This window comes from Chiloscyllium plagiosum, chromosome 30 (assembly GCF_004010195.1).
Source record: "Chiloscyllium plagiosum isolate BGI_BamShark_2017 chromosome 30, ASM401019v2, whole genome shotgun sequence".
NCBI lineage: Eukaryota > Metazoa > Chordata > Chondrichthyes > Orectolobiformes > Hemiscylliidae > Chiloscyllium > Chiloscyllium plagiosum.
Window position 1 is genome coordinate 18,205,083 of NC_057739.1, and position 17,211 is coordinate 18,222,293.

The 17,211-nt window shown below is 39.7% G+C and overlaps 1 protein-coding gene across 3 annotated transcripts in view; it reads right to left on the minus strand.

Moving 5' to 3' along the window:
• Nucleotides 1-16,674, minus strand: part of man1b1b (mannosidase, alpha, class 1B, member 1b) — a 43,456-nt gene extending 26,782 nt beyond the window's left edge. Inside the window, exons 1-5 of one of the 3 annotated variants that reach the window (XM_043719964.1) lie at nucleotides 16,511-16,674; nucleotides 12,236-12,387; nucleotides 10,518-10,626; nucleotides 4,049-4,149; nucleotides 703-860 (exon numbers count right to left, since the gene is read on the minus strand). In XM_043719964.1, the coding sequence (XP_043575899.1) occupies nucleotides 703-860; nucleotides 4,049-4,149; nucleotides 10,518-10,626; nucleotides 12,236-12,340 (473 nt within the window). In that variant the 5' untranslated portion in view covers nucleotides 12,341-12,387; nucleotides 16,511-16,674. Of the gene's footprint in view, nucleotides 1-702; nucleotides 861-4,048; nucleotides 4,150-10,517; nucleotides 10,627-12,235; nucleotides 12,388-16,312; nucleotides 16,386-16,510 lie in introns of those variants that run through there. The other 2 variants (XM_043719962.1, XM_043719963.1) reach the window with 2 other exon arrangements.
• Nucleotides 16,675-17,211: the final 537 nt, after the last annotated feature.

The window sequence follows — 17,211 nt, forward strand, 5'->3', positions numbered from 1 at the left end:
ATTGACAATGCTAAATTGCCCATAGTGTTCAGGGATGTGTACTTAGGTGCATTAGTCAGGGAAAAATGTAGGGTAACAGGGTAGGGGAATAGGTCTGGGTAGGTTATTCTTTGGAGGGTCCGTGTAGACTTGGGCCAACCTGTAGGATTTCTATGATAAAGGCAAGCCTACAAAACACAGTTTTGCTTCAAGAATTTTCAAAAACCAGTGGGTATATCCATAATTATGCCCAGTTCTGCAGCAAGCTGTTAAAAAGGTTGCCTCGTATGTTCAGATTTCATAAGAACTTGTACTTTATAAACATAAGCAAGAGTTATCAAAAGAAAGTAAGCGTTTTACATAAAAAAGAAAAACTTCTAGAAAGCAGTTTTAGCAACAGTGGTAATATAAAAAAAGGCTTTTGATGAGAAGATAACATCTATTATTTATCATTGTCAAAACTAAAAAAAAGATTTTACAGAATGGAAACAAACAAGATACAATATTTTCAATGCTCAACAGACAGTACAGACATCCAGATGTCGTGATCCAGCCATTCTACTGTGACTGGACTTTTGATTATGAAAATGAAGAACATGCATTTTGATAAAACATGAGTGGTGCAACAGTATTATTCAAGGGAGAAAGTGAGGACTACAAATGTTAGAGATCCGAGTTGAGAGTGAAACCAGCACCACACTCTCGACAGAATTATTCAAGTACCTGATCACATTATCTTTCTCCTCTTCCTTCTCATTGGGTATGACTTCAGCTTCATTTTCTTCCTTATTGATTTTGGGTTCATCTGCATTTTCTTTCTTTGATAATCTCTTCTGTAAAAATGGTGGTCCTCTCTTATTCAGATTTGATCTTCGAGGTTTCTGGATTTAAAAAAGAGTGGCCAATATAACCTGTATAAGTCTATATTTGTAATAGACAAGGAAATATTTTGTATCGGTTCTCGCTCTGTTCAGTCCATGAAAAAGAATATCATTTATTGATTCAAAATAACCTATAATTCACAGTGACAACTCATGACTTTATCTTACGAAGAAAAACACATTTAACACTCCAACAATGGATACAAATATATTTCTGCTTTATTGAAATTATGAAACAATGTACAATTGCCCAAATCTTCGACAGAATATTAAGGAACAGCAGATCAAAACAGTGGGAAACATTTTTAAAATGTTTTCCTTCACACGATGTGGGTGTTACTAGTAAGGCCATCATTTATTGTCCATCGTTAGTTATCCTGGAGGTGGTGGTGGTGGTGAGCTGCCTTGTAGAATCAATGCAGCCCATGTGATGAAGGTATTTGCAGTGCTGTTTAATAGGGAGTTTCAGTATTTTGATCCAGAGACATTTGACGAACATCAATACTTTCCCAAGTCAAGGTGGAGGCAATTTTATTGATGGCAACATTCTTGTACCTGCTGTCCTTGTTATCTCAATTAGTTATGATCACAGGTTTTCCAGGCGCTGTCAAAGAAGCGGTGACAAGTTGCTGCAGTTCATCTTGTTGATGGTACATACTGCTGCCACTGTACACTGGTCTTGAAGGGAGTGAATCATTAAGGTTATGGATAGTGTGTTGATCAAGCAAGACACTTTGTTCTAGATGGCGAGATTTTGGAGTGCTGATAAAGCAGGACTCATTCCGATAAGTGAAGATTATTCCATCACACTGCTGACTTGTGCCTTGCAGCTAGCGGACTGCCTTTGGGAAGACAGAAGCTGAATCACTTACAGTCAGAGTCATACAGCATGGAAACAGACTCGTCCACACCAACCAGATATCCCAATCTCACCAGGTCCCATTTGTTAGAATCTGGCCCAAGTCCCTCTAAACCCTTCCTATTCATATGCCTATTAAATGCTATAATTGTATTAGCCTCCATCACGTTCTCTAGCAGCTCATACCAGACATGCACCACCCTCTGTGTGAAAATGTTACCTCACATATCCTTTTTAAATCTTTCCCCTCTAACCTTAAACCTATGCTCTCTAGTTTTGGACTCCCCCACCACAGGAAAAATGCCTTGTCTATTTACCCTATCCATACCCTTCATGATTTTATAAACCTCTAGGTTACCCCTAAGCCCCTGGCACTCCAGGGAAAAACACCTCAGCCTCTCCTTATAACTCAAACCCTCCAGATCTGGCAACAGCCTTGTGAGTCTTTTCTGCATTCTCTCAAGTTTTAACAACATCCTTACTAGAGAAGGGGAACCTGAACCGAACACAGTATATAAAAGCGGCCTTAGTGTCCTGTACAGCCACAATATGATGTCCCAACTCCGATACTCAATGTTCTTACCAATGAAGGCAAGCATACCAAACACCTTCTTCACCACCCTGATTATCTGCACCTCCATTTTCAAGGAACTATGCACCTGCACCTCTAATTCTTTGTTCAGCAGTACTCCCAAGAGCCCTACCATTAACTGTATGAAATCTTGCCCTGGTTTGCCTTTTGAAAATGCAACACATCACATTTATTTTGATTAAACTCCATTTGCCACTCCTCATAGCCAGCCTCTTATCTGTTCTTGTTGTCCCAACACATTAATATGTCAGATTAATTTAAATTTCTGCTAATGATCTTTCACTTATATTTGGCCCAAGACTGAAATGAGGTCTGAGACTAAGTGGTCCTGGCAGAAACCAAATCGAGTTTCAGTAAACAGATCATTGTTGAGTAAACACCACTTGATAACACTAGTGATAACACCATCTGTGAATTCACTGCTGATTGAGAGCAATGGACGGATTGGAATTGTCCTGCTTTTCGTGGACAGGACATACCTGAACAATTCTCCACTTCAACAGGTAGACAGCAATGTTGGAAACGCACGCGTTCAACTTGATTAGAAGCAGTTTGCTTGGGAGCACAGGTCTTCAGCACTGCAGCTGAGGAGTTACCAGGATCCATAGCCTTTGCTGTATCCAGTGTAATTAGTGGCTTCTTGATATCACATGGGTGAACTGAATTGGCTGAAGTCTGGTTTCTGTAATAGCAGGGAAAGGAGGTCGAGATGAATCATCCTTCCGCATTTCTGGCTGAAGGTAGCTACAGATGCTTCATATTGCTCTTACACATGCTCCTGCTGGCTGGACTGTCATTGAGAAGGGGGAATGCCATCAGTTGTTTAAATACCCACCAGTACTGACATCTTGATGGGGCATGACTACTGAGCTTTAATATGATCTGTCCATTGCAGGATCACTCAGATTGGCCAACTACATGCTGACTCCAATTCTAGTATGCATTTAATTCTATGTTTCTGCATCGCCAGGCTGACTACTATTTTTAGGTATGCCTGGTGTTGTTTCCAGCACTTTTTTTTGCACTTCTTGAACCAGAACCATTCAAATCTGAGAAAGTGAAAGATACACACTGTGGCAGACTACAATGCTGCTGTTGCTGAAGCCTCACTGATGCACAATTATCAGCTGCTAGAACTATTTTGAACCTGTACCATTTAGCACAATGACAATGTAAAATAACAAGAAGGAAATCGCCCTCAGTGTGAATACAAGACCTCATCACTTCAAAAACTAGGAGATTACCATTCTTCCTAACACTGCCATGGACTCAATCATCTCTGAGGGGTGACAGTGAAGGAATTAGGAGGCTTGTTTACCACTCCAGTTTTGTCTTTCAGAACTCAGCCAGCTCAGTGCTACCAAGCCACCCCTGATGATAAATACTGAAGTCCTGCATCCAATTACTTTCTGTGCCCCCCCCCCCCACAAAAAGAATTACTATGACAACGAAATAAAGCTGGTGTTCATTTTCCAATACTTTGAAATAAATCCTTTAACGAAGTGTGACGCACATGCTAAGTAGTGAGGAACCTTGGGTATTTTTAGACTCAATTGGTAATTTAGTTTCTCTGACCAGTTCAGTATCTTCTCCAAGACAGTTTCCTGCTGTCATCAGGACTTGCAGTTCAAACAAACAGATAGCTTTGGCATGTCCAACATTCTTTGGCACTCAAAGCAGCCATAATAAACAATGTCAAATTTAATTACAACCATTTCTAACTGATTGTTCAGTTACCTGTGGTTGTGTGACAGGCGGTGCCTTTGGTAATACCTTTGCTACTCCTGGTTCAACTGCTGGCTCAGCTTGCTTCAGCTCTCCATCGTGGTAACTTTCAACTGCAAAACACAAATAAGCATGCTCTTAACAACCTTTTGTACAATCCATTATGTATGTTCCTCAGAAAACCAAGGCACAGTCTCACACCTGAACATTTGAACTTGTCATGGCTGAAAAAATATCAAAGAATTTTGAGATGTTTGGTGCCCTTGTTGGTCAACTGAGGCAGTGTCAATTTTATAATTAATCCAAGCTATCAGCTCCTGAAATCATACCTGAATAATCACCTGGCCCTGAAATGACTTATTCATTTTTGTCACCGAAATACGTTAACCAGAAAGAGGAAAACTGCAACAAACACAGGATAGCAGCAGCTGGGTTTCTAAGATAACTACGATTCTGTTTTTATTGACATTTATTGTAATCAAGATGGCCACTCATTGATACCGATTAAGAAAATAGTTCCCTTGCTCCACCACTTAAAGCTACACATGAAATGACAAATTCTTAATTTATATATGACAAGTGCAATAGTTTACAAACTGAAGTCTTCCAGGAACTATGGCAGTGATGCTCCATATTTTCACAAACCACTGTGTCAAGTACTGTGCAATTTACATCGCAAATCCTATTGTCAATATCTTTAAGACTACAATTAATAAAAACTTTGCATTATTACAGGAAAGAACTTGCAGATATTTTTGGAGTATATTCTTGTACAATGTATACAAAAGTTAGAAAAGCATGGAAGAGATTTGAATCTAATTTTAATACTGATGCACTTTAGCTCAGAGAGAAGCATATGTGGCAGAGGCAAAATCACATTCCTCCCTATGCCCTCACTTCCTCAAATATCATAGTATTCTCCGATACAAAGATAGATAAGCAACACATGCTACAATTAAGTTTGAGCAAGTGAGCAAGTGTACTGACCATCATTAGCCATAAGCACGGCAGCACGGTGGCACAGTGGTTAGCACTGCTGCCTCACAGCGCCAGAGACCCGGGTTAAATTCCTGCCTCTAGCGACTCTGTGTGGAGTTTGCACATTCTCCCAGTGTCTGTGTGGGTTTCCTCCGGGTGCTCTGGTTTCCTCCCACAATCCAAAAATGTGCAGGTTAGGTGAATTGGCCATGCTAAATTGCCCGTAGTGTTAGGTGAAGAGGTAAATGTGGGGGAATGGGTCTGGGTGGGTTGCGCTATGCGGGTCGGTGTGGACTTGTTGGACCGAAGGGCCTGTTTCCACACTGTAAGTAATCTAATCATGCATGACCTAATTGTAAACTTACTGCTCAATGTATATTTTTGTACATACATACCCTGTATTTCACTCAACTTTACTTCATTTAGTCATCAAATTTCAGAGGAAATTTAAGTCCAGTAAGAATGCATTGACATATCATACAAATGAGTACGGCAGAACAAAGGAAACTAGCCATTATTGAGAAATTCAGGCAGGACAGAATACAAGTACATTTACCCCATATCTATATTTAATGGTGATTATAATTCTATGACAATCACATGATGATCCTCGGAAAAATATCTGCATTTGACACAATGAATTATGCACTGCTAAAACTACGGGATATAAAATGAATACTGCAAATTAAAACCCTAATCCAAATTCTACTAACGTTGTCGCAAGAAAACTGGAGATGACATGCACAAAAGACAAGTATTAATTCACTAAGATGTCAGTGTAAGTCATTGAAATTTGACATTTTAACACAATTAACAATGTTCCCAAGTTTTATAACATTTGCAAACTTTGAAGTTGTCTCCTGCATAGCAAGATCCAGATTATTATATGTGAAAAAGAGGTCCTAAAATGAACTTTGGAACTCTATTACAAACCTTCCTCCAGCCTGAAAAGTACCCATTAATTACTACTGTTTCCCATTACTGAGCCGATTTTGTGCTCATGTTGCTACTGACCCTTTTACTCCACAAGCTCTAACTTTTCTCAACAGTCTATTGTGCAATCCTGTACATATACCTTTTGGAGGTCCACGTGCATCACATTAACAAAAAAAATTCAGCAAGTTAGTTGGATACAATTTTCCCTCAACAAATCCATGCTTGCAAATTAATTCATCTTCCCCCCTACCTTTTCCAAGTCCAGAGAAAATTGAAAGGTTGTTAGTGTCTATGCATTTTCCACACACCCCTCCTTCAATGTTCTTGGATGCATTTCATCTAGCCCTAGTGCTCTATCAACTTTAAGCACTGAGTACATTCAGCTTACTCAATATCATTTTATCAATTTTAAGCCCTTCCAGTGACAAAGTTTTTTCCACTGTCACCATGACTGGAGTAGATGCAAAATATTTGTTCAATTCCTCTGCTACCCTTCCTGCCTCCATGCGCAAAGCCCATGTTTGGTCCCTAATTGGCCTGGATTATTTCTTTTGCCACCGTTTTACCATTGATGTGTTTTTAGAAGACTTTGCAATTTCTCCATGTTAAATGCCAGTCCATTCACATTCAATTCTTCTTCACATATTTGCCTTTTGCACCTCCTTTCTGAACTTTTTGAAGTCAGCTTGGATATCAATTGTATTGTCTACCCAGCACTGGTCGTAGCCATATTCTTTCTTCTTTCACATAATTTCTATCTCTATCATCTAGGGAGATGCTGATTTTTTTAACATCACCTTTCCCTTTTGAGGGAACATACTTTGGCTACACAGAAATTAACAGCATTTGGGGAACAGTTAGCTACCATTTATCGTTAATGGCGATGCATCAGACTACTTGCAAACTTCAAGGCCTGCATTCACAAAGTGCTGTGAGGTAAAAATTTCTACGGTACCCTTCCACTGTCAGATAACGATCCTACAGTGCATTAGCAGATGCATGGGAGTAGGTCTCCATCCCGTCCTCTTGGCCGGGCTGGATGTGTGGTGCAGGGAGACTACAGGAAAGGAAAGTAAGGAAGAAATAGATAAGATTACCTTTCCAAAACGCATACATGGGTTTTATAAACATCACATTATTTGGCATCATAAAGATTCACTCAGCGTAAACTCGTGTCCATGTGAATACAGTGCATGCCTCAAAGCCTTGTGGATTGTTTGGATTGCACCTCATGAGGTTGCCCTTGCATTTGACTGGATACTTGCAGCTACCCCATTCATGATTCCATTCAGTCAGACTCAGAGGAGACGTCAAATAGAACAAAATACTTGATGCATTGACAGTTCAGGCATGTGGCCTATGCCTGACCCTCTACCAATTCCCATTTGAACTTAACTGTTGAGAAGAATCGCCATTCAATATCCTCCTCACCACTGACAACAAAAAAATACAACTCTCAGTCATATAGCACGGTAACAGACACTTCAGTCCAAACAGACCATGATGTACGTAATCCCAAACTAAACTCCTCCCACCTGCCTGTTCCTGGACCATACCTCTCCAAACTTTTCCATTCACGTACTTATCCAACAGTCTTTTTAACATTGTAACTGTACCCACATCCACTAATTCCTCAGGAAGCTCATTCCACATGCAAACCACTCACTGTAAAAAAAATTGCTTCCTTGTGTCTTCTTTAAAATTTCTCTTTTCATCTTAAAAATAGGCCCACAGCTTCGAAATCTCCGCATCCTAGAGAAAAGATACCTACCATTAACCATATCTATACCCCATCATGATTTTATAAACCTCTGTAAGATCACCTATCAGTCCCCTACGTCCAGTGAAAAAAAATCCCAACCTTTCTTTATAACTTCCAGATCCAGCAACATCCTGGTAAATCTCTTCTGAACCCTCTAAGTCATAATATCCTTCTTAAAACAGGGCAAGTAGAACTGGACACCACACTCAGAAGAGGCCTCACTAATACCCTGTACAACCTCAACATGACTTCCCAACTCCTATACTCAAAGCACTGAGCAACAAAGGCAAGCATGCTAAATGCCTTTTCAATTGGCCTGATGGCATGAGGAAATTGCAATGTGTTAAAATCAAATGAATGAAGCTGATGCACATCATTTGCAACATTTTAGCATTGTTGATTTGTATTCTTCTTTCTGTTAGTGGCACAAGAGACAGCCTTTTCTCCAGAGATGCCACTGGGGTAACATGACAGTCAATTGCCCAGGACAATGTGGCAAACAGTTATAACAAGATTTGGAATTTCCCATTCAGGACTTCAGTCAGTAAAATCAAGAGGAAATGCCAAACAGAATGATCCATCTAAAGGGCAAGAAAAATCTTTTTAAAAAGAAAATCAACATTAGATCAAATGAATGCAACTAACCATTATAGGCCTTGCAAAAGGAAAAGAGGAAGGAAGGAAAATACATCGCAATCCATTCTTTTTAATTTGAATTTTGTATGTTTTTGCTTAAATAATTCAAACTTTTATGGCAGATTTTGATGATGTTAATAAAACATCCAGGGCGGTCTTTTTATGAATGAGTTCAATACATATTTAACAGAGAGTTTCAAGTAAGCAATTTCACCTCAAGGCTGCATTAACATTTCACTATTACTGGGTCCCTGCACATCCATCTCCTGGGGCACTTATCAGCTAGTCTAACCTTTCACAGCTGAGCTACCAAGTAAAGCATTCTGCCAATGGAGTTTACCGCAGTAGTCTAAACTCACAGCAAAAGTTCAGGCCGCAGAAGTTAAAACTAGTTCAAAAGGCTAAGTGCAAACAATGGAGAGGAAAGAATTGCAACGGTCATGCAAGGTTCTCCTTTAATACACTGAAAGAATGTTACAGAAACTGGAACTAAAAACAGAAAATGCTGGAAATGCTCAGAAGATCAGGCAGCATCAACTGAGAGGGAAAAAAAAGACTTAACAGTTTGCCAGTGACGAAGCAGTAGAGCTTGACATTTATTATGTTAACAGTTCCCACAAGCCTTTATGAGTCTTTGAATGTGAATTTGCACCATCTCATCTCATGATCATTCCTCAGATAGAACCCATACCAAGGGGTACGTTACCTCACAAAGAAATATGCTTATTCTTCAATTTATTGATCCATGCAGAGTCAAAACACATTTTAGGGTGGCATGGTGGCTCAGTGGTGAGCACTGTTGCCTTACAGTGCCAGGGAGCAGAGTTCGATTCCCCCTTGGGCGATTGTCTGTGTGGAGTTTGTGCATTCTCCCTGTGTCTGTGTGGGTTTCCTCTGGGTGCTCTGGTTTCCTCCCACAATCCAAAAGATGTGCAGGTCAGCTGAATTGGCCATGCTAAATTGCCCAAAGTGTTAGGTGCATTACTCAGGGGTAAAGAGAAAATAGGGGAATGGGACTGGACGGTTTGCTGCTTGGAGGGTCACTGTGGACTTGTTGGGTCAAATGGTCTGTTTCCACACTGAAGGTAATCTAATCATCTAATCTTCGAAACTCAAGTTAGTTTTAATATAATGTTCGGACAGGTGCAGAAAGCAAAATAATAAAGATTAAGAAAGAAAGGAAATAAAAGATACATATATAAAAGACAGAATGAAAAGTAAAAATAAAATTTCCACACTAAGTTCTGAATGAACTTGCAACATCAATTTAACAAGGACAAAAGTTGGCTGACAGCACTTACCATTAGCATGGCATTCAAATTCATTTATATCTGAATACACTAGCTCCAACATTTTCTAGTGTTTAGTCAGCAACAATGGATCAGTATACCAAGCTTCACCTACTACATTGATTTCAGTGCTGCTTCTACAGCTAGGACTGATACAGTATTACTGAACAGAATGTCAGACTACAATGTTTTGGACTTCCATTTTTAAACACACATACACAGTCTCAGGAAGTTGTTGCCTTATTTACCCACAGTAGTAATAATAATGAGCACTGTTAACCTCACTGTACTACTTAATGCAAAATCGATGTCAATGTTCAAGCTCTAAACAAAGATTATGACAACATTAACTCTGTTTCTCCCTCACTGATACAGCCAGAGTTGCTGAGTATCTACAGGTGCTTCTTTGACTGGGACAACCCACACATCCTAGGGCAGGCAAAACAAAGACACGCATGAAAGTTCTTAGAGACGTGGCATCCTAACCAGAACTCATCAAGAAACATCGATTTAGATCCTACCTACCTCCCCTTGGAAAAAAGAGACTGGAAATGACACCACCCACCTGAAGAAACCAAGACCTATAAAGAGAGAGGTGGGACATGCCACCAGCGCCTCACCAGAGACTCTCACTGATGATGTTACCTAGTATGGTGACGAAACATCTGAAAACAAACCTTCAAGCTCAATGAGCTAACTTACATACTTCTATTTGAACTTGATTGCATATATTTCCCCTGAACATACACCTAATGTTAAAAAAAAGGTGCATCAATATCACCTCAACGTTTTGAAGCAAAATAGTCCTATCATCGTGGAACCGTGCTCAAATTGGCAGCATAAGAAAAACTCCAGTCCAAAAGGCTGGGAGGGGTCCTACCTTGCCATCGTTCAGACAGATTAGGGTATGCTGCAACACCACAAACAACCATGAAGACAAACAGGAACGCAATCAGGCTCCGCTGCAATCTTGATAGCTGTTTCCATTTCTAGTTTGAAAAGTGAATTGTATTTAAAAAGATATAGAACACTGGAAATGATGTTACCTGGTAACTTGTGATGACAAACTCTTAACAGTAAACATCTCAAAATAAAAGTTACTTTCCCAGGTTTCAGGAGAAAATTGTTTTAATCAGGTAAACTTATTTTAGTTCACACTGACAGATTTGCAGACACAGCATTCCTCTCCAGAGAACAGGCTGCAGAATGATTCAGTCCAAAGATGCTAATTTGTCATCCATCAGGAGATGGAGAACTTTAGCATGAATCGATTGCTTCTCATTTCTTTTTTTAAAAGAAGTGCCTATCCCCTTTTCAGCATGATCTCAGTCAAGGTCAGCGACCAATTATAGACCAAGTGCAAATGGATTTGCACAATCTCTGAAAAGTATTGCTGTTACTGCATATGCAAAACTCTTTTCAGGTCAAGGTACAATGTTACAAAGTAGTTCATTCAATTGTAGACTGAACACTCAGTGCAATTTGTATCTCAGTACTGCGCATTTCTTTTGTCATTAAAACCTGACTGACATTTTTATTGCCCTCACCCAGGTTTATTGTGGCCAACTGCAACTGCCAGGTTAGATCAGGAATTGAAATTGTCCCCTACCGGTCACTATAACAGACCTCTACATAGAGCAGTCAAACATTTTAGGCTCAGAGGGAATGATAGCTAGTTTGTGAAGCCCAGATATAGCAACACAAGGCTCTCATTTCTTCTTTTTGCTGTATTTGCTGGACTCATCTACCATTGATAACAGAACAGACTGTCATTTTGTTTGTATCAGTGATAGGTACAAATTAGTGGGAATGTGCCTTTACTTCATATTCATCGTCAAAAGTTTTGACATGTAGTCCATAAATGCTAGGGTCACCAATGAACTAGGTCTGTGAGAGAATTTAGCAAAGCAAGGGAACATTTTTCTCACAGCCACAAGATATATAATTCACATGGACAAAATCAAAATTATGAAAGTACAGGGCAACAGCACACGTTAATTCTATGAACCTCCCATACTGTTTTCAATTGAATGGTAGCGCAGTTAAGTGAAATCCAGTTTAAATATCCCTAAAGTACCAAGTGTTAAATAATTATTTCACAGGAAATGCAAACTCACACTGACCTAAATGCAATAAGCAGCCAAACAAAACCATCCTGATTTCCCTAAGTGGACCTGAGCAACAAAGCACTCTGCAGGAGTATTGATTTATGCATTCAGTATCATCCTATCTGAAAACAGTAAGCTTTACCTTGCTTCAAACACTGTGCAAAGACTAGAGAGGTAGCCTTTGCATACCATTTTAAACCTAGTCATGTTACAAATAATGAAACCTTAAGAGATGAAAATTCTCTCTCGTATGTACAAAAAAAAATTAAAATCAAGAAAATAATTTCTAAAAATGTATTTAGGAATCTCACCCTTCAATTACATTTGTATCAACAGACTGATAATACATTTAAAAATAAGATCCAAACACTCACAAATGCCATATACTTCTGAGCTGTTTCCTGCTTTTCAGTTAACCAAAATCATTGTCTCCCAATTCAACCCGAGGTTTTATAGCTAACGATTATGGATACAATATGGTTTGTCTTACCCTCCAGCAGGATTGTCTCCTCCAGGTCTTACTGTTGTCATAGGTCCTTCCAGCCTGACTACCCAGTGTCACTGAGATAAAGTCCCTCCTTTGTGGTGAATACATCCTTTAAAAATCTTCTGGGAGGATAACGATTTCCAGTACACTGCAAGCTGATTCAATAGGAAAACATTGGTACTGGGTTTATTTTTAACTTACAAGAGCTCCGTGGGAACAATTACATTTGTTAGTACTGAACAAGATCATAGTTCTCAAGGTTACATGTACTCATAAAGAACAAGCATTGCACAATGTGTGATGTATCAATCATTATAAATGTGCTAAAGTGAAGAGTTGGAATCCACAGGCAGAAATTAGGAAGGATTCAGTATGAAACCATTCATCTCTCAAACCTGTTCTGCCATGCGGTTAGTCTACGACTGATGCGTATCATAACCACATCTACCCACTCAGTGACCTTTAAAAAGAAATCAGAGTTTCAATACATTCAAGTGATTGATCCTCACCCGCTATTTTGAGGGAATAGAATTAGCCTATTGAATGAAGAACTGCTTGTGAAATCACACCTCAACTGCTTATCACTAATTTAATGGTGAAACCTCTAACTGTAGCCTCCCCCAACAAGGCTAAAATTGTGCCTGCTTAGTTTCTTTAGACAAATTTTAGAACGTCATCAGTGGCAACACTTCATTTCAGAAAAGGACACATTCCATAATATTTTTGATTAACAGAAAGTAATGAGGTAGATTTGGACTTTCAAAATTATATAATGCATGTTTTCTAAGATTACTTGAATTTTGTTCATTTGACAGGGATGGTGTCCCTTCATCATCCCACTTCTATCGATTTAGAAGGAAAAGCTGAAAGCAACCCGAGTCACATACAGCAAAAATGGGGACAATCGTATGATATATTATTGGACTTGCAATCCAGAGGCCTGGACTAAAAATCCAGAGAAATGTGTTCAAATATAAGAAGGGTTTGGAGGGATATGGGCTGGGTGCTGGCAGGTTGGGATATCTGGTCGGCATGGACGGGTTGGACCGAAGGGTCTGTTTCCATGCTGTACATCTCGAAGACTCTATAAATGTCACCATGAAAGCTGAAAAGTTAAATGATTAGGTAGTTCTGGAATTAAAGCTAGCATCAATAATAATAATAATAATAAAATATTAACTCAGATTATCATAAACATCTATCTGCTTCACTAGTGTCCTTACCCAATCTGAGCTGCATGTAATTCTGGACCCAGAGCAGTTGACTCTTAACTGTGTTTTTAAATACCCTAACAAGCCACTCAGGTAAAGGCGATTAGGGTGACAATAATGATGGGGTGAGGGTCATGATGTTCATTTGTGAATCACGAACAAAGAAATTACCTTAATGTTAGAATTTCTGGTTCTTACCTCAATGTTTGCAACAATGAAGTATAAATAATCACTGCATCAGCAATGTAAATCCAAAATCTCTATGTTTCTCACGAGCTAAGCATAGTGAATTCTGATGTGCACCTGGGCCATTTTGACAAAGAATATCATACACAGAAATACAGTGTGTGTGTGTGGGTGTTCGCACTAGATAGAAATTATACAGTATTTTAACAAAGAGAGGAACTGGTAAAAACTCCACATGGCCACACAATATAGAAATTCACGTTCTATTCACTTTCATGGATCAATTTAGCAACCACTTCAATCAATCAACGTTCCCCTCAATTCCCAACTGGATTCATTAGTGCAATCTGACATTTGTGATCTCTAGTTTTGGCTACCTCTATTCAAACCATTTAACAATCTTCTTGACCTTTAACCGGGTCATCCCTGGGCTTTCTTCTTTCTCGTGGAAAGAGTCTTATTTTTGCATCTTTACCAATGTCTCTATATTTCCTTTATAATATGGAGGCCAGAAATGTGCAGTTATCCAAATGAGATCAAATCAAGGTCCCGTGCACATTTAGCATAACCTCTCTGCTTTGCAATTCCATCAAAACTAAACCACTCTGCTTCATGTCTTCCTAAAATGGCAATTACCTATGCTACTACTTTGAATGTAGTACAGTTCTGCACCCCCAGAACACTTTGCTCATCCAGTCAATTTAGCTTCTTATATTCCAAGGAGTAAGTGGTCTCTCATTGCCCCATAAAGGTATAGCACCTCAGATCCCTGCCTCAGTTTTAATTACACCCTAAAACAAACAAATTTTAAAACTGCATGTCAATTGTGAAGCAACTTATACTTGTGTAAAAATATATATTTGCACAAATAATCTGATCATAATAAAACAGATGGAAATCTTTAAATTCTAACACGACTAGACAGGATAAACAAGATATTCCCAATGGCTGAGGAGTCCAGAATCACAGATCACAATCTAAGGATATTGGGTAAACCATTTAGAAGTTACAGAAATATTTCATTAAAATGGTTAAAATACCTAGAAGAAAATAGATAATAAGCAACATACAAACTAATTTTCAGAATCATAGTATGCTATCCTGGTTAAGCTCTGTTTGGCAGTCTTTTTTTGACAGCCAGTTAGTTAAACAGTATGTTTTAACAGGAGAAAGTGAGGGCTGCAGATGCTGGAGATCAGAGCTGAAAATGTGTTGCTGCAAAAGCACAGCAGGTCAGGAGAATCGACGTTTCGGGCATAAGCCTTCCTGAAGAAGGGCTTATGCCCGAAACGTCAATTCTCCTGTTCCTTGGATGCTGTCTGACCTGCTGCGCTTTTCCAGCAACACATTTTCAGTATGTTTTAACAGCCAACATCATAAGTATATACTGAACTTCATATGGAGGACCCAAATTTGTCCAAAACAGAAGATTTGTTTCTAACAAGAGTTAACCATTTATAAAATCTGAATAACACCTGCAGCAAGCTGTGGTAGGATGAAGCCTTCCCCCTTCTGCACTCACAAATCTGATCTACAGCACAAGCAGTGTTTCCTGTTGCTGTCAACACAGTGTGAAGGCTGGGAACATGCCACCTGCACAATGCTGACACTAGCAAAACACTAAACTGAGCAATAAAAATCAGTCAAAAAAAAACAGTATTAACTGAAAATTTGAGAATCTTAGAGAGATGACAATTTTTTAAAAAATTAAAACAAGACTCTATGAGACTTCTGTGTATCACAATAAGCAACAGTTAACACAATCTGTTTCATGCCACAATGAGAGAAGATACAAAAATAGAATGGAAAATGAAGCACTGCTAAAGCAAAATGTAGAAAACAAACTGAGAAACATGGAAATAAAGTAATTGAACTGTTACTCAATTTTAATCAGTTGTACAATGTAGTTGTACAGGGGACAACATTCTCCAAAGACAAATTGTAACTTAAGAAAGACTAATCTTAAGGAATAACATTTAAAAAGGTTTAATTAATGCACTGACAGAAAAAGGAGGGTTCAGAAACAATTTACAAGGATGTTGTCAGGGTTGGAGGATTTGAGCTATAGGGAGAGGCTGATCAGGCTGGGGCTGTTTTCCCTGGAGCTTCGGAGGCTGAGGGGTGACCTTATAGAGGTTTATAAAATAGTGAGGGGCATGGATAGGATAAATAGACAAAGTATTTTCCCTGGGGTCGGGGAGCCCAGAACTAGAGGGCATAGGTTTAGGGTGAGAGGGGAAAGATATCAAAGAGACCTAAGGGGCAACTTTTTCACACAGAGGGTGATACAAGTATGGAATGAGCTGCCAGTGGAAGTGGTGGAAACTGGTACAATTGCAACATTTAAGAGGCATTTGGATGGGTATATGAATAGGAAGGGTTTGGAGGGATATGGGCTGGGTGCTGGCAGGTGGGACTGGTTTGGGTTGGGATATCTGGTCGGCATGGACGGGTTGGACCGAAGGGTCTGTTTCAGTGCTGTATATCTCTGTGACCGTAGGTTAAAGAAAGCCAAATCCAGTTGGGATTCCAGGCAATGCTTCCTTGACATGAAGCTGTTAACATTTAGAGTGAAATTGGGGTTTGAATATAGGGGCAACATTAAAAAAAAACTGAACAGGGACAAATTCCACTCATTGGGTAATTTCTTTGGAATGAGAGTTTGTGAAGAGCTTGGAGGTACCTGCTCACTATGGGAGCTCTAGCCCAGCTCCTACAGCGGGCCCCCGGCTCTGCTCTCTACTCGAGCAGCCGGTCAGAGCCGCGGCCTAACCGCCAGGCAGCAGCAGTCAGCGGAGCCTCAAGACACTGCCCTCGAACCGCACGGTCACGTCAAGGCACCCCCCAGTATGGAAGGCTCATCTCCCGCAGTCAGTCTTACCTTCCAGCCCGGTCCCAGTGCCAGCTCAGGCCCGGCCTCTCTCTGTCTGTCCGGCTCCAGCTGAACTTCCGGGCTCCCGAGCCCCGCCCCCACCGTCACTGCCATGGAACTGCAGAGACGTCCCATTCAGCAGCAAACTGACTACATCCAAACAAATAGCAACAAACACTGCAAAAATAATACCCACTGCAGTAGCAAAAGACACTGCAAAAATAATACGCATTGCAATAGGAAAAGACAGTGCAAAAATAATACCCATTGCAATAGGAATTGACAGTGCAAAAATAATACCCATTGCAATAGGAAAAGACAGTGCAAAAATAATTCCCACTGCAATAGCAACAAACTTTGTAAAAAAATAATACCCATTGCAATAGCAAAATACATGGTAAAAATAAGACCCATTACAACAACAAACTTTGTAAAATAATACACACTGCAACAAAACAAACATTGTAAAAATGATACCCATTGCAATAGCAAAAGACATGCGCTGCCCTCCCTCCGCCATGGTAAAGATAAGACCCATTGCAACAACAACAAACTTTGTAAAAATAGTACACATTGCAACAAAACAAACTTACCTCCTTCCCAAGATCCACAAGCCTGACCATCCTGGCCAACCCATTGTCTCAGCTTGCTCCTGCCCCACCGAACTCAACGCCACTGACTTTGACACTGTCCTATTCCCCCCCTCCCCC